At 37.9% G+C, this 23,658-nt stretch overlaps 1 protein-coding gene across 1 annotated transcript in view; it reads left to right on the top strand.

Annotated features, from left to right (window-relative positions):
* RELN (reelin) overlaps window positions 1-23,658 on the top strand; it is a 536,555-nt gene that overhangs the window by 398,398 nt on the left and 114,499 nt on the right. Inside the window, exons 21-25 of the mRNA XM_052638374.1 lie at window positions 3,655-3,847; window positions 4,851-4,963; window positions 10,690-10,827; window positions 11,682-11,868; window positions 21,179-21,384. Coding sequence (XP_052494334.1) covers window positions 3,655-3,847; window positions 4,851-4,963; window positions 10,690-10,827; window positions 11,682-11,868; window positions 21,179-21,384 — 837 coding nt within the window. The remainder of the gene's footprint in view (window positions 1-3,654; window positions 3,848-4,850; window positions 4,964-10,689; window positions 10,828-11,681; window positions 11,869-21,178; window positions 21,385-23,658) is intronic.

The raw sequence follows: 23,658 nt of genomic DNA, 5'->3' as shown, positions 1-23,658 counted from the left end.
GCTGGAGTGGTTTAACCATCCTCATTTAGCCTCTTAACTTGTCCTTTTCTATATGTTTTGTTTTCTCTCTTGGTATCTTGGTACCTTTAAAGGCTGTTATTGTCAGGGAAGCTCTCAGAGCACACACTTCTCAGGTTTGAATGCTTCATCTCTCCCACCAAGTTCATGGTTAATTTGTAACCATGCAAAAATGAGGTGCAGGCACTATTTGCAAAACCCAGCACTTCTTTCTGAATCTGTATAGAATTGCGAGGACACGAAACCATCTCAGAAGGGAGAAATTTAAAAGGAATGCTGATTGTGAAAATAATCTTAAATTATTTCAGGAATGCAGGATTGGATAAATACTCTATATGGTTTTCGTGAGAAAGTTTTAGTGCCACTGTGTAGTCTGTGGACCATTCAGCCCATGTGCTACTATGCCCTCTGTGGTTTTTAACCAGATGCCTAGGGTATATGCTGCACCTTCAAACCATTAAATGAAGGCTAGTTTTTGCCTTTGATAATCTTTCTCATAAAGGGTAGTAGAAAGAGCATATAACCCTTGAAGCTAAAAGCAACATTCATTTCTCACAGGGAAAAGTGTTTGGGGTTTTGTTTTGTCTTGTTTTTTGCCTGTTTTAAAGACTATGGAATGTATATAGATGTTTGTGCTTACTAGTATTTTTGTTCAATGCTGATTTCTTTTATTTTGTAATTTTACTAAAAATTGCATCCCACAGCTTCATATTTTCTAGATTGCATTTTGCATACCCTAACACATAGCAGCAATCATGGTTTTGTATCTCTAAGATAGGAGCATCACTTCATAGTAACTGAAAGTTAAGGATTTTAAATTAACTATAAATGAAAATTATTCAAAATTACAGTGTTTTCTTCTCTGTCTTAGAGTAATAGAAGGACAAAGAGATAGTGTATTGGTTGAGAAGTTTTGGAACCAGGCAAAGCTGATTTCTCATCAGGTGTCTGCCATTTACTGTCTCCATTTCCTCATTTGTTGTTGTTGTTGTTTGGTCAGTAAGTCGTGTCTGACTCTTTGTGACCCCATGGACCTCCACTATCTCGTGCATACGTTCATGCTAAGTCACTTCAGTCATGTCTAACTCTTTGTGACTGTATGGACTATAGCCCGCCAGGCTCCTCAGTCCATGGAATTCTCCAGGCAAGAATACTGAACTGGGTTGCCATGCCCTCCTCCAGGGGATCTTCCCAACTCAGGGATCAAACCTGCAAGGATTGAACCTCCATCTCTTTATGTCTCCTGCATTGGCAGGCGGATTCTTTGCCACTAGTGCCACCTGGGAAGCTCAACTGTCTCCTTAAGTGTGCTCAGATTCATGTCTATTGAATCAGTGATGCTATCTAACCATCTTATCCTTTGCCTCCCTCTTCTCCTCCTGCCTTCAATCTTTCCCAGCATCAGTGTCTTTTCCAATGAGTCTACTCTTCGCATCAGGTGGCCAAAGTATTGGAGCTTCAGCTTCAGCATCAGTCCTTCCAGTGAATATTCAGGGTTGATTTCTTTTAGGATTGACTGTTTGGATCACCTTGCAGTCAAGGGACTCTTGAGAGTCTTCTCCAACACTCCACTTCGACACTCAGCCTTCTTTATTGACATTTCACATGACTACTGGAAAAACCATACCTTTGACTATATGGACTTTTGTCAGCAAATTGATATTTCTGTTTTTTAATATGCTATCTGGGTTTGTCATAGCTTTCCTTCCAAGGAACAAGCATCTTTTAATTTCATGGCTGTAGTCACAATCCACAGTGATTTTGGAGCCCAAGAAAATAAATTCTGTCACAGCTTACACTCTTCCCCCCTTCTATTTGCCATGAAGTGATAGGACCAGATACCATGATCTTAATTTATTTAAATGTTGAGTTTCAAACCACCTTTTTCATTCTCCTCTTTGACTCTCATCAAGAGGCTCTTTATTTCCTTTTCATTTTCTGCCATTAAGAGTGGTATCATCTGCATATCTGAGATTGTTGTCATTTGTTAACCAGAGGCAATTGTTCCTACTTCACAGTTATTTGTAAGGATGGAACTAAGGAATATAATGTGGATATTGTGCTAAGCACAGTCTGAGAGTATAACCTAACTCATTAACTGGTGGGCATCTATATTAATACAACAAACAAGATGAAGCACTGGATTTGGAAGCCTAGCAGCATTGAATATGACTTTCCCCTTCATTCATGAACAGTACACTAAAGCAGAGATTCAGTCTCTTACATTCCATTCCTCTATTTGTTGTCCTAGTGCAAAATTTTAATTTAAAACTTAAACAATAACTAGTCATTGTCTGGAAAAAGCTACTTACATTTTATAACCTTGAGCCCAAAACCATGATCATCTTCCATATGGACAAAATTCCATCTTTAAGTAACATCATAAACTCTTCAAGAAGCAAGTGAGAGTAGTAACTTCTTATTTTGCTGATTTGGCAAACAGATTTAAGAAAAAAAAATACTAAATGCCTCAAAGATTTCCAGAAGTATTGCATTATCACCTTTGTCTACTCCAGCTAAGCCCTCTTACCATTGAAGATGGTATAACCCGCTTCAGAATCACAGTACCAAGTACCCTGGCAGATAAATCCCAGTGTGGTTGGCCCTGGGAATATTTACATTGAACCATATTAACTACAGTGAAGCAGGTCCTTGTTTTAATTTCCTCTGCTAGGTTATAAATTCCTTGAGAACTTTTCTCTGAAAAAGTAATTGTGCATACCTTCAAGCAGTTTATAATCACATAGTACTCAATTGTGTGCTCGTGTGTGTTCAGTGGCTAAATTGTGCCTGACTCTTTGCAACCCTATGGATTGCAGCCTACCAGTCTCCCCTGTCCACAGGATTTTCCAGGCAAGATTACTGGAGTAGGTTACCATTTCTTCTTCCAGGGAATTTTCTGACGCAGGGATGAAACCTGCATCTCCTGCACTAGAAGGTGGATTCCTTACCACTGTGCCACCTAGGACCCAGTAAATCATGGGAATTTCACAGCCATTAAAACCACATTATAAAAAAAAAAAACACACACATTATCTCATTTTCAGTATTTAATAGCTGAGTACTAAAGACTGGAGAATTTTAAAACTGAAAAGTTTCAGATTGTCCCATTTCCTACCACCAAACACAGCCACTGCAAACATTCTGATAAATTTCCATTATGCATCATTTTGCAAATTTTTTAAAAACTTATTTTAGTCACATGTACAATAATTTGATTATATTACCTTCATAAATATTTGAAATATGGACAGTCTGTCAAGTGACTATACCAGTTTACTTAAGCATTCCAGTTTCCCTATAGTTTGACATTAAAATATTTGCCAGTTATTTCCTTGGGATAGAGACCATGAAACAAGTCAAAGGTTTTATACATTTGAGCAGTACATGAGTACATACCCATTTTCAAATATATTTGACCACTCTAGGTATCAACTTAAAAAAAAATATTGCTTCTTTGATAGGCAGATTATTTCAAATTGCCTTTTTTAAATTAATTGAAATCCATTCTAGAACTTGGCAAGGTTTAAATAAGTAAAATAAAATTATTTTGGCATATGGTATGAAATGAAGAGCTTAATTTTTCCCTAATATATTGCTGTTTTTAATTTTCTGATTTCCACTTCTGTCTTTCAGTTTTACAGGAGATTCTAAACTTGCCTCAAGTATGCGCTATGTGGAAACACAATCAATGCAGATAGGAGCATCTTACATGATTCAGTTCAGTTTGGTAATGGGCTGTGGCCAAAAATATACCCCACACATGGACAATCAGGTGAAACTAGAGTATTCAACCAACCATGGCCTCACCTGGCACCTCGTCCAAGAGGTAAGTCTATTTTCTCTAAAACTTGTGATAGGTAGATTTCACCTTTTTACATAGGGAGCAGAGAATTCAAATTCTAAAAGTTTAGGTTTGGTTGAAAAGGAACAATATTATTTGTAACAGAATTGACATAAACTCAGAAATGGATTACAAGGATGCCATATTTTGCACTATCAGATACTAAAGGGCAATTGAAAATCCTGAAAATATGGTAATAGATATACTAGGATGGTGTTTTCAACATTATTTTCTCTAGCTCTTTCTCTGTTAAAGTCTCTTTCTTCTTTCCCTGTAGCATGTCTTCATCTGTTCTTTTCTGTCTCTTCACCTGCAAGTAGACCATACTAAGAATATATCTCCAGCCTTAAAAACAAAAAAGAAATACGTAATTCCAGGTTCTTGAAATAAAACGTACTTCTTTCTATATACATACTGGTGATTCATACATTCAGTATGATATTTAGACATATACTACTGATATGCCTAAATATCATACTGAATAGGCTAATGTTACCGGGTGGTGCTAGTGGTGAAGAGCCCACCTGCCAATGCAGGAGACATGAGATATGGGTTCAATACCTGAGTCAGGAAGATCCCCTGGAGAAGGGCATGGCAACCCACTCCAGTATTTTTCCCCAGTAAATCCCTTGAACAGAGGAGCCTGAAGGGCTTCAGTCCATAGGGTCTCAAAGAGTTGGACATGACTGAAGCGACAGTATGCACCAAATAACAGTGTGACACTAACAGGTCAAAAAAGGAACCCTAATCCACTTTCTGTTTTTCCATGTGGCTATTAGAAGACATTTCATTGCCTTGTGGCATCTCATTTATTTCCCAAATATTTTAGCTTCACAGAAGGAAAATTTATGGATTGTATCCATATCTTAGATGGTTAAGATTATAACATTAGATTTCTCTAAGGTCTTTTTCACTTGTTTTGAGTGAGTAAACATATTGCTCTGAGGAAATAGAAGCTGAGTTAAATTTTTGCCTGATTCTCTTTTAGGAATGCCTTCCAAGTATGCCGAGTTGTCAGGAATTTACATCAGCAAGTATTTACCATGCCAGTGAGTTCACACAGTGGAGAAGAGTCATAGTGCTGCTTCCCCAGAAAACTTGGTGAGAGATGACATCTTCAGATATGACTGTCACTTTAACTTTTATGTCTCTTCTAGCATGAGGAATATGAAGAAAAGTTAAGCACAAGATGGCAGTATGCATTCCTTTTTTTTATTTTAGAATTAAAAGATCTTTCTTTTTGTACTGGGGATATTTGAAAAATAGAGCTAATGAAAATTTGGTTTCCAAAGTGTCCTAGCTTTTCCTCATCTCTCTTTTTGCCTCAACTTTCCATTTTATGGGAAAACTCATTGAGCCAGTTTCTTTGGGTTTGACATATAAAGGAGAATGATACAGAAATCTAAAAACTCCTATGTCAAAAGTTTGGATTGCAAATCTGTTTTCTTCCTGAAAAGGCGTACTTTTAAAAGCTTAACATGTCCTTTTTTCTCTAATTCTCTTACAGTAATAATGAAGATCACCCCAGGCAGAAGCCACAGTAACTAGGGAGAAAGTTTAATATTTGATAATATGAAAGAGAAAAGCACATTTTCCCCAAATATTGCATTGTTTCCTGTTACACTGATCACTCCGGGGCCTGTTTGAGGAATAGACTGTAGGATAAAGAGTGAAGACAGGAAGACCAGTTCAGAGGGTGTGGCGTGGTCCAAGCATTAAATGTTTAGGTGGCTTGGAGTATGACTGTAACAGACATGGCAAGAGCCATCATCTGTGAACTTTGTTTTAATGAAGTCAGACTTGTTGATGGACCAGATGGGAGCTGGGGTAGAATGGGAAGAATCAAAAACAGTATCTAAATTCTGGGCCTGGGAAAAGTGTCAAATGGTAGTACCACTGACTAGGAAGGAAGAGCCTGGAGGAGTGGATTTAGGACAGTGGATTAAGTCATATGCTTCTTATGTTTTGTGCTATGAATTTTGAGATACTTATCTATTCAAGTAAAAGAGCCAGTTGGACTTAGGAATCTGGAGCTTAAAAGGTGGGTTGGGCTTAAAAGCTAAAAACTATGAGTACTATTTAAACCCTGGAACAAGATAAGCTCACCCAAGAAAGAACCTTTGACCAGAAATGAGAACACCTTAGTTCTCAGTATATCTCTGTTAATGACTGACTTCATGCTTTAGCCATTCACAGCCTCTTCAAATGTAATTCCTTATGTGTATGATCAAGAGGTTGAATTAGATGATCTTAAAGATCCCTAGCACTTCTGGAGTTCTGTGATTTGTGTAGCAGAAAGGGCATAAAAGAGACAAAAAATTATATTTTTCTGTGGTATCTGCTGTCCTAGACCCCTTTTTTAAAGAAAGTTACTAACTAAACCCTTCTTGGACTATTTTATAGGAGATTGGGCTCTACACAAAAACAACTGGCTAGATAACCACTTAAAATTATTATTATACCTCCTTTAGTTGAACATTGAATTACTGCATTATAGAAGAATGCCTCCTTGATTATTTTTATAGATTTATCATTATGTCAGTTTGAACAAAATGCTTGAACTTTAATTTCCACATATTTTTTATATCCAACTGTGAACTATTTCCTGGATACTCAATTATGCTTTGTATAACAAGTTGTTGCTTTCTCTAACATCCTACTCTTTTATCTACTGCTGGGAATATAATCAAGATTTATATTTAATTTCAATGATATTCCAAGCATGTTTATCAAGATTATAACAAAAACATTATATCAAACAATTGAAATATCGGTCAGTTTGTGCAAAGCTACTGAGGTGGTGTTTTTTTTTCTAATTTGCCCCCATTATTTCACCATTATGTATATTACCTCATTATTTAAAAACCACTGATTTTTATTCATTGACATGTGGGTTAGCATTTCAAAATTATGATGGTAAGATAATCCTGACAATATATTTAAGATTTTTATTCCCAGAGTAAATGTTTTATTCTGGGAATGTTTCCAGAAACACTTTAAATTATTATCCTTAATTACCATAGTTTAGACAGTATCCCCAAAAGTACTGTCCTTTATCAAAAAGGACTTTGCAAGTTACTTAACACTAAAATTGTATGTTGTATTATTATCTCTTAGCTTAAAAAGTACTACTGGATTGAGTTTTAATATAGTTAAAAAGAAATCAAATTCTCATCAATGTTTATTAGGCGTGCGTGCGTGCATACTAAATTGCTTCAGTCGTGTCCAACTCTTTGTGATCTATGGACTGTAGCCTGCCAGGATCCTCTGTCCATGGGCTTCTCCAGGCAAGAATACTGGAGTGGGTTGCCATGCCCTCCTTCATTTATTAGGCACTTGAAAGGAAATATATTGATTCTCAAAGTCTTTAGTTTTTACACAACACCTGATATATTGTTGGGATATTCATTAAATGTTGGGAAATTAAATAGAATTTCAATTCAATATGCCTTGATGAACCAAAGGATGTTTTATTACAAGCCATATCTTTTTACAAACTGAAAAAAAAATCTACTAGATTATTCACTCTTGACAGCTTGCCTTTATGTACATGTAGGTAAATTATTGAATTATGCTTTTCCAAATTCCCTTCAAAGCCCTGGGTGAGGAAAGTAAAACCATTTCTGAAAAACAAACAATCCAATATAAAGTAGGATATTTATTTTAATATTTCTACTAATGCTTTAAATATTATTGTATTAATTGTTTAAAAAATAATGTTCAACTAGTTATTATCATTGTTTTTGTATCTATAATGCTCTAAAGCTCTGCTGTAAAGATAAAATATATTTATTCTCTTTGACATTCTTGTTAACTTTCTTATGTGCATTTCAGACTTTTGCAGATGGCAGATTTTTCCCAAGCATTGGGAGAAGAAATTACAGTTTAGTTTGAAGCAGTATTCCTTCTGCCAAATCTTTCTTCTGCTGTTTTGATTCAAGCATATGCAACTATAAATTGAACACAGACAAGCAAATGTGATCTGCATTGTCAAAGATCTGTTAACTTTAGAAGATATGCTAGATAGGACAACTTAGATTGAAATATTGACTATGTATACACCTGCTCAAAGAAATTATATTTTATATGAACTGAACATTTGTTACCCAATGAAAATTAATTTCATTTTTATGAGAGACATTTACATAAGAACAGAGCCTAATGAGATCCAAACAGCTGTCAGTTGCTGACTTCATAAACAAATCAACACCTAATGACTGAATGAGTTTCAGAATAATTGGGTAAATGTAATTACAGTCACTGAAGGTAGAAAATACAGTTTAGTCAGCTTTCATTTAATCTAATTCCTCAAGTTAGCTAACTATCAAGAGATGACTCAGTGGTATTTTATTTCACTCTAGAAGTTTATAACGCAGAAGGGAATCAAATAAAGAAAAGACTGTCAAGTTTTACTGCGTTTGAAAATCTATAGTTTGGATTTTAAATGCAGGTCAACTTCATTTCATGATCCACGAGGCAGTAGTGGTACATCCAGACTCAATCCAAAGTGCACAGGATTTTCTTCTTAAGAATACTTAATTTTGAGAGACAGACAGAGGCAGGGAGGAGGAAGAAGAGAGAGAAAGAGAAAATTGGCAAATTAAATATTTGTATTGGGGGTGATATTTAGCAGTGACACAGCTGCAAATCAGTGAGATCACACCTTGTGTTCTCACGTGTGATCAGCTGGAGATTGCTCACACAACTAATTTTTTTTTTCTCACTAAAAATGAAGCCAATATTCAACCTCTTTCACTTTCTTTTCTGTTAATTAACATCAGCACATGAAACTGTGGATTGTCATTTTAAATGGAATAATTCACGTTAAGCATTTTATCTTAATGAAATATCTTTTCAGGAGTTCAGAGATACATGTAAGGATAAGTTATTTATAAAAAGGATTTGGAATGTGTTTAATATGATTGTTTAGAAGCATAAATTAGGTCAGATTTCTGAAACCCTCCAACCCCATTTTAATATTTGAAACATCAAAACTTCAAAATAATATATGCCATGGGTTTCACATAAGCATGTGATTATAAAGAAAATAAACTATCACCTCTGTCAGCAAATGACCAGAGCAGTCATTAAATTTTTGAGCTGGAAGGGATCCTAGAAATCAGTTTGCCCAATCTCCTAATTTGAGAGGTGAGGAACTAGAAGCTCCTGAAGGCTTAAATTTCCCACTAAAGGTCATACAGCTGATAAATTGCAGAGCCAGGGTCCTTGGGGTCAAGTCCCCTGACTCCTAACACATTCTTCACTCCATTACCTACAGAAGTCAGAAACAGGGTGCCCTTTCCCGGCCTTGTCCGTCCACTCATCAATTCATTTTTTAGCAGACTTTTTTTGTACGCTTACTTTATTCTGTTCCTGTGCAAACTACTGAGATAAAAAGATATCCCTGTCTCCAAGAGAACTCACAGTCTAGACACCTGTGACCCTCAGCTTGACTCAGATTGTATCAGTCTTAAAAGAATATTGTCATCCCTTTAAATGACAGTGGTGCATGAGTCTTAATTTACTTGTCTTCTGTTGGGCTCCAAGATAATGTCCCTGCTTTTATAGTAAGCTTTTCTAAAACACATTTCTTAATTGGGCTATGAAAATTGTGATGGCTATTAGATTACAAATATAAACTATTACCATGGAAGGGGACATCTGTCTCATTGTATTTTCCAGGAAGAGCACTGATATGCTGCAAACCTGTGTCTACTGGATGCATCTCAGCGAATCCTGAAATTATCCTACTATGAATAAAAATGCAACATATCAACCACATATCATTAGTAAAATAAGCAGTAAAGGCTTAGTCTGGATTTTAACAGTCTGTTATGTACTTAGGGAGTATTTAATATGTGGATAATTGATCCAGTAGACCTTAATGGATCATTCAGAGCCATTAAAATCAAGTGTGTCTGTAGCTAGTGTACTTGGGGAGGGTTTAATCAATTGAACTGAGCATGCACACCTATTCTGCACATTTTTTTTTGTTTGTTTATTCTCTCTTGTTTTGCACTTTGACCAGATAAAACTGGTCATGGATACCTGAAACTTCCTAGAGGTGAAAAGTATGATGTGATTTTAAAAGCACATTTTGTGGCAGTAAATGAATGGAAACCCTCTTGGCATTTCTCTCAGAATGTCTTCTTCTTTAGACTTTATATCTCATTTGAATCAGGGTCCCAAGTGTTTCTCTATGTGTAACAGACTGTTTAAGTTTTTATCTCCACTTAACATAACTTGTCCATGAAAACCAAGCAAGTTAATGTTTTAGAAATAATAAGCAGAATTTAGCAGCCAGATGTTCTTACTTGGAAAATAGTACAATGTCACACCTCCTCTCAATCCCAAAACAACACCTGCAAACAAAACTTTTGTTTTATATTGAGAGCCAACTGGAAGTCTTCAAATAACTACTGATGCATTTATTGTTAAGAAACTGCATTACTCTAAGATAAACACTGTGCATTTTCACCTGTGAAAGACAGTTTCATATAAATATTTATTTTTTAAAATTAGTCTATCTTCCTTTTTTTTCCTAGCATAAAAACCCTACACAACAACAGCAACAAAATCTGATACTGTATTTTTCTTTAAAATGTCTCAAATTAAGACTGATGTAAACAGATAAGTAGACTTTTCTTCATGATAGAATTGTTGAATCAGACAGTAACTGAGTGGAAATTAAACCACTAAAGAAAAATGATTGGCATCAAAATTCAAGTTCCAAAGAGTTGGTTCTCTGGAGAATTTTGAACTCTGACATTCTTTGTCTGTATGACCCCATGTCATGTTTTTATTGCTATACCTTGACTTGTTTCTAGGTCCAGTGCCACCCGCTTCCGTTGGAGTCAGAGCTATTACACAGCTCAAGACGAGTGGGCTCTAGACAGCATTTACATTGGGCAGCAGTGCCCCAACATGTGCAGTGGGCATGGCTCCTGCAACCGCGGCATATGCAGGTATAAGTGTCAGAAGAGACGATTGACTCTGTTTCTCTGGTTGTGTGTTTATAAGGATACCACAGCAGGTGCCATCAGACTTCTAGGGATAGCCTGATAAACAATGAAATAGCCAAAGGAAAACGATCCTCCTTTCTATCCTTATTTTAGATGTAAAAGGTATTGTTGCATTTCAACAAGTATAAAGCCATATATTCCAAACCTCAAAATGCACCCTCCTGGGTTTACATTTCAGAGTTTATCAGCTAGCCCTAAAGTCCTCTTTTCGAGTTAATAGAGCTTGGCTATTGCCTCTCCTTCCTTCCCCTGGTAGTCTTACAGCACAGGTCAAACAGCTGCTGCATACTGTCCTACACCACTTCACCAGAAGCACAAGGTTGTGTACAGAGGGAGATGGTGATTATCACTAGTGAGGATGATAGGAACACATTTGGATACTTAGAGACTCTGAAAAAGACATAATTTAGTCAGAAGGAGAAACTATAAAACATGGCCACAGTTAAGTGTTGGGTAAGCAGACAAACATTTACATGTGACCTTTTAAGCCTACAGGAAAATTTCACAATCCTTCCCCTCTACCCAACCACACGTGCATATACGCCCATATCTTTCTTCATTATCCCCATTTCTACCATTATAGCACTTTCTTTTAAAAATGGATTCTGTCCGTTTTTCCCCATGTGAAAAACTGAAGGTTGTTACCACCATGTACAAAGACTAACGGTGTAATGAAAAGTCTAGTACAGATGCTAATACCTGAGCAAAACTGAGACATAGGGAATGTTTCAGGTCAGATGGCTGTGGCAGTCACATACGAGTCTATCACTTGTTCACTCAGCCCTCCTCTCTCATAGGTGTGACCAGGGGTACCAGGGCACTGAGTGCCACCCAGAAGCTGCCCTTCCTTCCACGATCATGTCGGACTTTGAGAACCCGAGTGCTTGGGAGTCTGACTGGCAAGAAGTTATTGGGGGACAAATTGTAAAACCTGAAGAAGGGTGTGGGGTCATCTCTTCTGGATCATCTCTGTATTTCAGTAAGGTATGAGTGAGAGCCAAGAGTAAGTGATCAGGGCAGTGGCTATTTCAATATGTGACTGATGTTATGGAGCAGTCTAAACTCAGAAGGTACAAATGTGATACAGTTTTATTTTTTCCCACTTTGTCTGCTTTTGATTGAAATTGAAGGTTACTCAGTTCTGTCCGACTCTTTGCAACCCCATGGACTATAGAGTCCATGGAATTCTCCAGGCCAGAATACTGGAGTGGGTGGCCTTTTCCTTCACCAGGGGATCTTCCCAACCCAGGGATCAAACCTGCATGAGCATTCTTTACCAGCTGAGCCACAAGGGAAACCCAAGAATACTGGAGTGGATAACCTAGCTCTTATCTTTTTTTCCTTCTGCTTTTGATTGGACTTTGCCAAATTCCTGTGCCTTAACTCCATTTGAGAAACTCTTATAGTTTTATGCTTGTCTTTGCTTACTACAAATCCAGGTAGGCCCATCTAAAATTCCTGCCCCTCTTGTACCTGATTCAAAGCTCATTACTTTCCTTTCCTCCAGTGCCAGCCACGCTTGTGTCTTGAGGGGCTTTGAGTGGGGCAGGGTCTTGGCCCCTTCTCATCCCAGCCTTTGAAGGGTGTGTGAGCATGTGAGTCTGGGGGTAAGGATGTGAGTGGTGGTGCAGTTTAGAAGTTAAAAATAGCAACTCTGTAGCCAGACTGCCTGTTTCAATCTGATCTGCCGCTTCCTAGCTATGTGACTTTGAACAAATTCCTTAACCTGTCTGTGGCTTGGCTTCCTCATTGGTAAAATATATATATATATATATATATATATATATATATATATCATTAGCATTATTATGCAGGTTAAATGAGTTAGTACTTGTAAATCATATAGAACAGTACCTAACACATGGAAAGTGCTTCTAGAAGTGTTTATTAAACTTGGATTAGTAAGTTTATTAAACTTGTTAATAGATTGACATTAACCCCAAGAATATGATTGGAATAATGAGGGGTAATGATGAGGGCAGAGGTATGCAGAGCTGTTCCAGGGGAACTAACCAGCTGTCCATCAATAGCAAACATCTCAGGTCCTATTTCCACTCAGTTTGGTGGCTGCTTGTGGTGTCTGCTGATGTGGGACCATCCTAGTCAACTTGGGTTACTATGATAAAATGCCATAGAGTAGGGGACTGAAACAGCATTTTCTTCTCACAGTTGTGAAAGCTAGAAAGTCTAAGATCAAGGCACCAACAGATTCAGTGTCTAGTGAAGGCCTGCTTCCACACTTGTAAGATGGTCATCTTTGCATTGCATCCTCACAGGAGGCAAGAGAGAGCATGCATGCTAAGTCGCTTCAGTTGTGTCCAACTCTTTGCAACCCTATGACCTAGAGCCTGGCAGGCTTCTCTGTCCATGGGATACTCCAGGCAAGAATACTGGTGTGGATTCCATGCCCTCCTCCAAGGGACTTTCCTGACCCAGGGATCGAACCTGCGTCTCTTACATCTTCGGCATTGGCAGGCAGGTACTTTATCACTAGCACCACCTGGGAATCCCCAAGAGAGAGCAGAGAGAGAAAAAGCAGACTCTCTTGTGTCTCTTCTTATAAGGGCACTAATTCCATCTCTCCACCTTCATAACTTAATTACCTGCTGAAGGCCCCACCTCCTAATACCATCCCTTTAAGGGTTAGTCTTCCAGCATGTGAATTTGGGAACACCTTAACATGAAGTCCATAACAGAGACTCCAAGTATAAGTTTATCTTGCAGACTTCAGCTTCCCCAGTGGAAGCAGACAGATCAATATACACCAACTAGGGACTGAGATGCCAGCCAGCATCCCTAAGTCTGATTCTCTTGGAACAATCCTAACACACATTGCTTGGTGAGGAATGGAGTTGAGAGAACTACCTCCCTCTCCTCCCTTGCTACAGTCTAGGAAGGACATTCTTTTCTTCCTCTCTCCTCCAGTTCATCTCTTCATATAGTCTTCAAAAGGACTGCAGAGAGCAGCAGGTCCAGCTCTCCAACCTGAGCAGTTTATGCAACCGTAATTATTACCAGCTCTCTTTAGAATGTGAAGTGACTAGTGCCACTTCTTTCCAGCAAAGACTATAGCCACCAATTCTAGGACAATGGGAAATGTTTCATTCCACATCATATAGCAAGTACATAAAGGTGGGTGATATATCATAGGGCTGATATGTTGCAGAACCTGTTTGGGCAGAAATCCAAAACACATTAATTTATGCAAATATAAAAATAGGTACAGCTTTTGTTTTGATACAGGTGCAGAACAAAGAATCAGCAAGTAAACAAGAGAGAATGACAGAAAATCAGGGATGGATTCCATTTAATGATATTCTTATCTATTGACATTGAAGGTTCCCTGGTCATTATTCTTAGAGATGATACTCAATAAGTGACTGATACACATTCTATAGATCTGAATACACAGTCTAATCCTGCAGAAATGGAAACATTGTGTCTCTGATACCATCAGTTCTAAAACAAGATGATGAATCCTTGGGCTTCCTTGGTGGCTCAGATGGTAAAGAATCTGCCTGCAATGTGAGAAATCTGAGTTTGACCCCTGGGTCAGGAAGATCCCCTGCAGAATGGAACAGCTACTAACTCCAGTATTCTTGCCTAGAAAATTCCATGGATAGAGGAGCCTGGTGGGCTACTGCCCACGGGGTCGCAAAGAACCGGATGTGACTGAGCAACTAACACAAATGAATCCTTAACCAGTATGTACCCAAACAGCCCAGTAAACATGTGTGTTAAAAAACACAAATATTTTAAACATATAATATTTCTTCCTCTTAATTAAAGATGATGTCTGGAGTCAAGCTACCTGGCTTTGTACCTGGGCTCCAAAACTCATGTATCGGTTTACCTTGCAGAATTATAACATTTTTCTGTGTCGCATTCCACTGTGAAGTGGGATGTTGGGAGTGAGTTAATGCAGATAAAGAATAAAGGATAGTGTTGGGCACATAGAATTACCATTATAAGTGTTCAGTTCAGTTCAGTCGCTCAGTCATGTCCGACTCGGCGACCCCATGAATCGCAGCACGCCAGGCCTTCCTGTTCATCACCAACTCCTGGAGTTCACTCAAACTCACATCCATCAAGTCAGTGATGCCATCCAGCCATCTCATCCTCTGTCATCCCCTTCTCCTCCTGCTCCCAATCCCTCCCAGCATCAGAGTCTTTTCCAATGAGTCAACTCTTCGCATGAGGTGGCCAAAGTATTGGAGTTTCAACTTTAGCATCAGTCCTTCCAAAGAAATCCCAGGACTGATCTCCTTCAGGATGGACTGGTTGGATCTCCTTGCAGTCCAAGGGACTCTCAAGAGTCTTCTCCAAAACCACAGTTCAAAAGCGTATAATTGTTAGCTATCATAATTACAGTTTATGAGAATGAATTTCAAATTGATATCACTGAATATTTCCATAGGCATGCCCTGCCACTAATAAAATAAGCATTTCAAAAATAAAATCAATCTCTTCCTCCCATACCAACTTTCTCTGTAAATTTTTGTCAAGATATCTAAGGATCATAGATTTACTTTTTTTCTCTTGTATCAGTCAGACCTGTTTTGAATTCTAAGTGAGAGAAACTAGCTTAAGCAAAAAAGAAGGAAATATAGTTCTCGTAATCAAAACAGGGAGGGCTTAGATGAAACTGGCCACAGAGATACCTGGAACCAGAAACTCAAATGCCCACAGAACTCTCTCCTTAAGAGGAGACTCTTTTTCAGGTCAGCAGTCATTGTGAGAGGGGCCGTGGCCACAGAGCCCTATAAGCAACTCCATGGAAAAATGTGAGTCAGTTTCTGATTGACTGATCACATGTACATGAATGATATCATATGATGGGCATGGCCAGAGGTATATCCTCACTCCATTGGCAGAGAGGTGGAATACACAGTTTGACAGCCCCCACCAGCCAGCATGATTGAAGTAGAGAATGGATAATAACCCAAAGGAAGAGTTCCTTAGAGGTTTGAAGTCAATCTAGATTCATTTCTTTAAAAACATGCTTCTGCCTTGTCATTCTTCCATCACCAGTGTTCAGGACAGTCTCCAGGACTGCTGCCCTAACTGCATAACTCATTTTCTTTTTCCAAACATGAATCCTTTTCTCCAAACTGGAAACTCTCCTCATTATCCCATATGTTGCCAGTTTCCCTCTTTGCTTAGTCTCCACTGCTTTCCATTATGCCTTCCACCATCTCTGATATCCATATAAAACTTTTGCCCAAATCCTGCTGCTTCTGATGCGGAATGTCAGCCTCTGCGTACTGGTACTCAATCAAATCTCAGAGATGGAGTTCTGAGTGAAATAGAAAAGAACAGCTTTGTTGCTTTGCCAGGCAAAGGATGACAACAGTGGATTCCTGCCCTGAGAAACTATTCTGCCCCAGGAGGATTTGGTGAGGAATTTTATCGCGGTAGTTTAAGAGTGGGATTGCTGACCAAGATTAGGATGTGTGTAGAGCCTGCACTCCTTTATCCTGGTCTTGCGTAGTTTCTTGATGCTTCTCTAGTTCTTTTAATCTGGCCTCAGTGGTCTTCTCTGGAATGAAGAATGCAGATATCTTCCACTTGGTGGGGGTTTTAGTTCTGTAAAGAATGCAAAGGTATTGTTATGTGTTTCCTTTGAGGCAGAAGGAGGACTCTGCCACAAGGTTGCACTATTGTTTATTGTTCCTCCTTTGTCTCTGCATCCTCTCCCTTCCCTGACTAGCAACTGTTTGAATCTACTCTTTGGGATTCAGGGAAGGTCATGAAGGCTGGTGGAGAAGGCAATGGCACCCCACTCCAGTACTCTTGCCTGGGAAATCCCCTGGGTGGAGGAGCCTGGTAGGCTACAGTCCATGGGGTCGCTAAGAGTTGGACATGACTGAGCGACTTCACTTTCACTTTTCACTTTCATGCATTGGAGAAGGAAATGGCAACCCACTCCAGTGTTCTTGCCTGGAGAATCCCAGGGACAGAGGAGCCTGGTGGGCTGCCGTCTATGGGGTCTCACAGAGTCGGACACGACTGACGCGACTTAGCAGCAGCAGCAGCAGCAGCAGCAGCATGAAGGCTGGAGTCTGTTCCCTATGAACAAGGAACAGGGGACATGGAAAGGCTTTGGTACCCAGGAGCCCCACAGGGTCCTGCTTGGTTTCACTTCCATGGGGATTTCTGGGACTATGGCAGATGACACTGATCTCTCCTTTATTTGACTGCCCCTCTCATTGTCAATGTTTCTTACATATATAGATCATATTTTTATTTTTATTCTCACAGTACCCAGCAAAATGCAGAATTACTGACTGAGCCAAACTTCTAGATAAGATGTTCTACTCAAAAATGCATGCCTTGCATTAGGTATTTACATATCCATAAATACCCTTGAGACTGAATAGATTGGAACCTTGATAATTGATCAGATGACCAAGTGGGATTTAACAAGGAATAGAACTTGGTCTGCAGCTCTAAGTTGTCATTACTTTCCCTACTTATGTTTGCAAACTCTCCTTTCTAGTTTGTTTTTACAACACATGGTGTTGAGCTTGGTATAATTGGCAATCAGTAATTATTTGAAGAAAGTAATGAATGAATTGGAAAGAAAAGTGAAAACAATAGGAAGTTCTAAAGAAATGTTATTTTCAAATAAATATAGTAGAATTATTTTTTTCTGGCTTTTTGATTAAAGATGACTTTCAGTTCAGTTCAGTCACTCTGTCATGTCTGACTCTTTGCAACCCCATGGCCTGCAACATGCCAGGCTTCCCTGCCCTTCACCAACTCCCAGAGCTTGCTCAAACTCATGTCCATCGAGTCAGTGATGCCATCCAACCATCTCATCCTCTGTTGTCCCCTTCTCCTCCTGCCTTCAATCTTTCCCAGCATCAGGGTCTTTTCCACTGAGTCAGCTCTTCGTATCAGGTGGCCAAAGTATTGAGTTTCAGCTTCAGCATCAGCCCTTCCAATGAATATTCAGGGTTGATTTCCTTTAGGATTGACTGGTTGAATCTCCTTTCTGTCCAAGAGACTCTCAAAAGTCTCCTCCAACACCACAGTTCAAAAGCATCAATTCTTCAGCACTCAGCTTTCTTAATAGATCAACTCTCACATCCATACATGACTCCTCAAAAAACCATAGCTTTGACTAGACAGACCTTTGTTGGCAAAGTAATGTCTCTGCTTTTGAATATGCTATCTAGGTTGGTCATAACTTTCCTTCCAAGGAGTAAGCATCTTTTAATTTCATGGCTGCAGTCACCATCTGCAGTGAATTTGGAGCCCAAGAAAATGAAGCCTGTCACTGTTTCCATTGTTTCCCCATCTAGTTGCCATGAAGTGATTGGACTAGATGCAATGATCTTTGTTTTTTGAATGTTGAGTTTTAAGCCAACTTTTTCACTCTCCTCTTTCACTTTCATCAAGAGGCTCTTTAGTTCTTCACTTTCTGCCATAAGGGTGGTGTCATCTGCGTATCTGAGGTTATTGATATTTCTCCCAACAATCTTGATTCCAGCTTGTGCTTCCTCCAGCCCAGCGTTTCTCATGATGTACTCTGCATATAAGTTAAATAAGCAGGGTGACAATATTCAGCCTTGATGTACTCCTTTCCCAATTTGAAACCAGTTTGTTATTCCATATCCAGTTCTAACTGTTGCTTCTTGACCTGTATACAGATTTCTCAGGAGCCGGTTAAGGTGGTCTGGTATTTCCATCTCTTTCAGAATTTTCCACAGTTTATTGTGATCCACAAGGTCAAAGGCTTTTGCATAATCAATAAAGCAGATGTAGATGTTTTTTTGGAACTTTCTTGTTTTTTCAGTGATCCAGTGGATGTTGACAATTTGATCTCTGGTTCCTCTGCCTTTTCTAAATCAAGCTTGATCATCTGAAAAGACAACTTTAATGGAAGACAAAACATAAAGTTTTGTAAAGTGTTTTAGAGGTTTTATTATAAAGGCTCAAGATTTTAAAGACATTGCTTTTAAATTTTGTATTATTTTATGTAAACCCTAAAGACATTTTAACCTAAAATGTCAGGGAATATTGGAGCATATTTTCCACTCTCCAGCAATGAGAAAATCTTTAATCTAGTATCTGAACACACATACACTCACATTACATGTCTATGTATATGTAAATAGATAGATATAAATGCTCCTTGTTGTTGTTTGGTCGCCTACAAGTCTTGACTCTTCGTGACCCCATGGACTGCAGTGCACCAGGCCTCCCTGTCCCTCACCATCTCCCAGAGTTTGCCCAAGTTCTTGTCCATTGCATCTGTGATGCTGTCCAGCCATCTCATCCTTTGATGCCCTCTTCTGCCTTCAGTCTTTCCCAGCATCAGGGTCTTTTCAAAACAGTCAGCTGTTTGCATCAGGTGACCAAAATATAGATCACACATATCTACACATACACATACATATGTTGATCATAGTATGATAGAAAAAAACTACAAACGATGTGTTACATCAGATTCTAAGTTCTGACAGAATGGTTTACCATGAGCCATTTCTTTTTTCTTTTTTACCCCCTTTAAAACAATGTTCATCATTTCAGGTCACTGAACAAAAGAAATTGATTTGTGCTACTCTAGAAAAAAACATCTTCAGTGCCACACCAAGCATTTATATGGTATTTTTCACCATTTACAAAAATCCCACAAAATACTCTCAGAACCATTATAGAGCAGTACCATAGTCTCCTGGAAAAACACTATTCTGTGAATTTTGCAATAGGCAATCATTCCAACCATCTAATTATGATAGCTGGATTTTTATACTTCTCCTCATCTTAGATCTTTATCCTTCTGGCTCATTTCCAAATGCCAGGGTTTTCATAGAATTTTGTTGGGTGGGAATTAACCAGCTAGATTCTTCTCAAAATCATTCTTCCTGTACTGATCCTGAGGCATGAAAGTTCTAGGACAGATTATAGTAATCTCTGAGGTGTTACAATATGTCAAGTCAATAGCAAGAAAAATGAAAGGCACATCTAATATGCTGAAAATGCATATTACTATTAAGATTTCTTCTAATATGTACATAAAATTGAGAGTTCCAAAAAACGAGTTCCTGTCTCAGGATTAACCTTAATTTTCTTTTTGCTGGCACCCTTGTCTATTTTGGGATCTTTTAATTGGCTTTAGATTTATCGGTAACTGTGTACCCCCATAATTATCACCAAGTATTTCCCCTGTGACTTCTAATAACTGAAACCCTTTCTTAATTAACTTAGTGGATTAGAGTAGAGTTTAAATTATAAGTGTGAGGGATGCTTTGCTCTATGTTATGTATCCTATCTCAGATTTTCTTCCCAACTTAATTGAACTTCTGGAAAACTCTCCAAGACCAATCAGTGCAATCCATGGATTAGCTTTGGCAGATTTGATTTGGGTGAAGGAATCTTATCAGCAAACTTTTTTTCAATCCTGTTAGCATGAAACCATTTACAGATAAATGATGACAAACTTGTCGATTTGTGTCTAATACCTTGCAACAGAACTGCGACAGGCAGGGGCACTTCCTGTGACACTAAACAAAGGAAGCAAGTTACCAGATTTGAAGAAGTTTTTTAACATTTTTAAGACACAAAGAGATCATTTAGTGGTTGCAAAAACTTATTTAGTGATCCCTCCCACCTTCTGTTTCCAAGAGAGACAGACAGGCTGACTGACTGGGAGCCCAAGAGACTTCAGTACTCTGTTCAGAAGTTTCTGTCTTACCTGTTTCACTTCAGTTCCCAGGTAGGAGTAGGGTCAAGGCATATGTATGCAGAGATTATTCCCTCAAGAAAGCATGCCATGTGCTAGGCAAGTTATGTAGCATGTTATTTCACCTAATTGTCACAACACCCTATGTGGAAGGTATTATTACCCATATTGTACTTTTGAGGAAAATAAAAGCTCAGAAAGGTCACACAGCTAGAGAACAGCATGAATCATGGGCTGAGATTCAAACCCAGCTCCAGCTGATTTCAAAGTATGTATATGATCTTTCTGCTCCATGACTCTGCCTGGAGGAGATTTACAAAGGGAATACTAGAAGTGTTTTAATTAAAATGAGTTTTGCTTTGTTATTAAAGACTTTTGAATACTCTTTGGTGTAATTAGCAGTTCTCAGGGGTCTCATAATCAAGTCCTGGATATTAATAGAATGTATCCAGAAACAGTTAAATTACATGACTTGCTCCTCTCAACAATAAAGGAGAACATGATCAACTTCACATAGAGCCAGGATGCTCATACAAATTTGAAACTGAAACAACAAATTGCTCCCAGATAATTGGATCTGTGATTTCTCTGTTCTTTGGAAAGGCTGGGAAAAGACAGTTGGTGAGCTGGGATCTGGATACTTCTTGGGTGGACTTTGTCCAGTTCTACATCCAGATCGGTGGAGAGAGTTCTGCATGCAACAAGCCTGACAGCAGAGAAGAGGGTGTCCTCCTCCAGTACAGCAACAACGGGGGCATCCAGTGGCACCTGCTGGCAGAAATGTACTTCTCAGACTTCAGCAAACCCAGGTAACCAGCTTTGATTGCCTTCCATTGATTTCAGGAAGGTTAAGGGTGATGTTGCTGTTGTTTAAAACATTGAGTCATTTCAAGGAGCGATAACTCTCCATGATATAACACAATTAGATACAGAGAGAGACCAACCAAAAGCATTACTTCTAAGGCACACAGGGGAGAGGCAGAAACCAGAGAAAGCCAACTGGGTCTAACAAGAATCATAACATCCAGGGAGAGAGTCAGGGATGGTAGGTGGGAGGTGGAGCCTGGTGAGGTTCCCCCTATAGAGTAGAAAGGGAATTGATAATGGGGCCAACTGGTTTAAACAATTTGAAGCTATTCAAAGTATATTTTTTCTAAGGAATAGCATTGTTAATCTGGAAATTACTGAGAATTCAGTAAAGTAAGAAGATTACTATATAGACGAACAAAAATTCAATAGCTTTTTAAAATTCCAGATATATTCCATTTTTATTTAAGGGAATTTTTCTTTAGGGCCTATCTTACCACATTTGTGAAGAGTTCTATGACACTAAAATGGTTAAGAGATTCTGAGTTGGAAGCTATCAGAAGACCCCATGATGGAAAATACATAAATAAATATAAGGAATAAGTTTAACAATACTGAGAATCTCTGTAAAGAAAACTTTAATAAAACTTCAAAACTGCTTTCAAATATATAAAAGGGAACAAATAAATGGAAAATAATACAGCATCCTTGGATAGGAAAACTGAACATTATGATATGAAGATATCTCTTAATTTATATTTTATACTATAGCAACCAAAGTCTTAGTGGTATTTTTTTAGAACTTTATGTCTAGAAATATAAACTGACAAAAATAGTTTAAACTTTTGGTTAAATATAGAGCGATACCCTACACGATATTGTAATATATTGTATAACCTACATAATTAAAGTGAAATGATACCAGTGCATAGATAGAACAATCAAGTCAAATAACCCAGAAATTAACTCAGATATACATACAAACATTTATGAAAAAAACACACATCAACTATCAATGATAAAGAAATGGTCATTCAATCAAATGGTGTTAGAAGAAGGTGGGTGGGCTCTTGAGGGGAAGTATCTATATAGATTGTCATCTAACATCTCAGATGATAGTGTTAAAGACTGGTTAAAGATTTAAACGTTTAGATTACTATCTGATCTTGGGAAAAGACCTAAACTTTCTATACATAAATTCAGTAGAAGAATTAACACGCGTGTAACACATCCATTTCAAAGGGAATAGAAAAAAATAAAAAAGAAACTGAGAAAATATTTGCAACAAATATGAGAAATAGAAGATCAGTGTTCCTGTAAAAAGCTCGTACAAATTATCAAGAAAAACACTAAGATCCAGTAGAAAAATAGGTAAAAGGAATGAGTAGATGTTACAAAACAAGAAAGACATATGTTTAATAAAATACAATTAATATCCAACCTCTCTTGCAATAAAAATGATACTGTTTTTCAACAGTCAGATGGTCATTTTTTAATAATACAAAATGCTCTTTCCACATGGAGCAGCAAGACAGGTGCTCTCATGTCATCCTGCATGCCATTATTCCAAGAAAGAATTCTGGAAAAATCCTTTGGATTTTTGGAAAAATCAAGAGCCTTAAACATGACCATTTTATTTGGCCTGGTAATTCCATTTTGAAGAATCTTCTCTAAACAAATAAACTGAGGTGTCCATAAAACTATATGCATAGATTTTCATCACAGAATTATTTATAAGGAAAGGTGAAATAAATAGTAGCACATCTGTGTGATGAAAAATTATATAAATGGTAAAATGATCTTAACTAAGTTTACTGACATGAGGATGTGCTTATGATATAATGTTAATTTTTAAACTGTAAGATACAAAATTATACATATAATCTCATCTGTGTAAAAGAGTACATGCTTTAATGATATACAGCAAACTGTTAGCAGAGGCCAATCTCATGTGGTAGATCATCAGTGATTTATGTTTCATTTTTACTGGTTATTTATATTTTCCCTCAATAAAGTAAGAACTGTTTTGAAAAAAATTAATGCTATTTTAATGCCGTAATATATAAGGGAGCAGTTCTTTCTAAGGATTTCTTTAGAAATGTTATGACCATTGTCATGGTAGTCAAAAGACATTGTTCAGTTAATCAAACTCATTTGAAATATCTGCCTCCAAAAGATACGATAACAAATGGAGAAACCAGGACCAAGACTGAACTTGCTTACAACTTTAAACCTCTTGTTTAATTTGTCTAAACATAAGACTCTTCTCAAAAATA

Source organism: Budorcas taxicolor, chromosome 4, assembly GCF_023091745.1.
Source record: "Budorcas taxicolor isolate Tak-1 chromosome 4, Takin1.1, whole genome shotgun sequence".
NCBI lineage: Eukaryota > Metazoa > Chordata > Mammalia > Artiodactyla > Bovidae > Budorcas > Budorcas taxicolor.
Note: the sequence above shows the minus strand (reverse complement) of the source record. Positions and strands in the feature narration are given on the sequence as shown.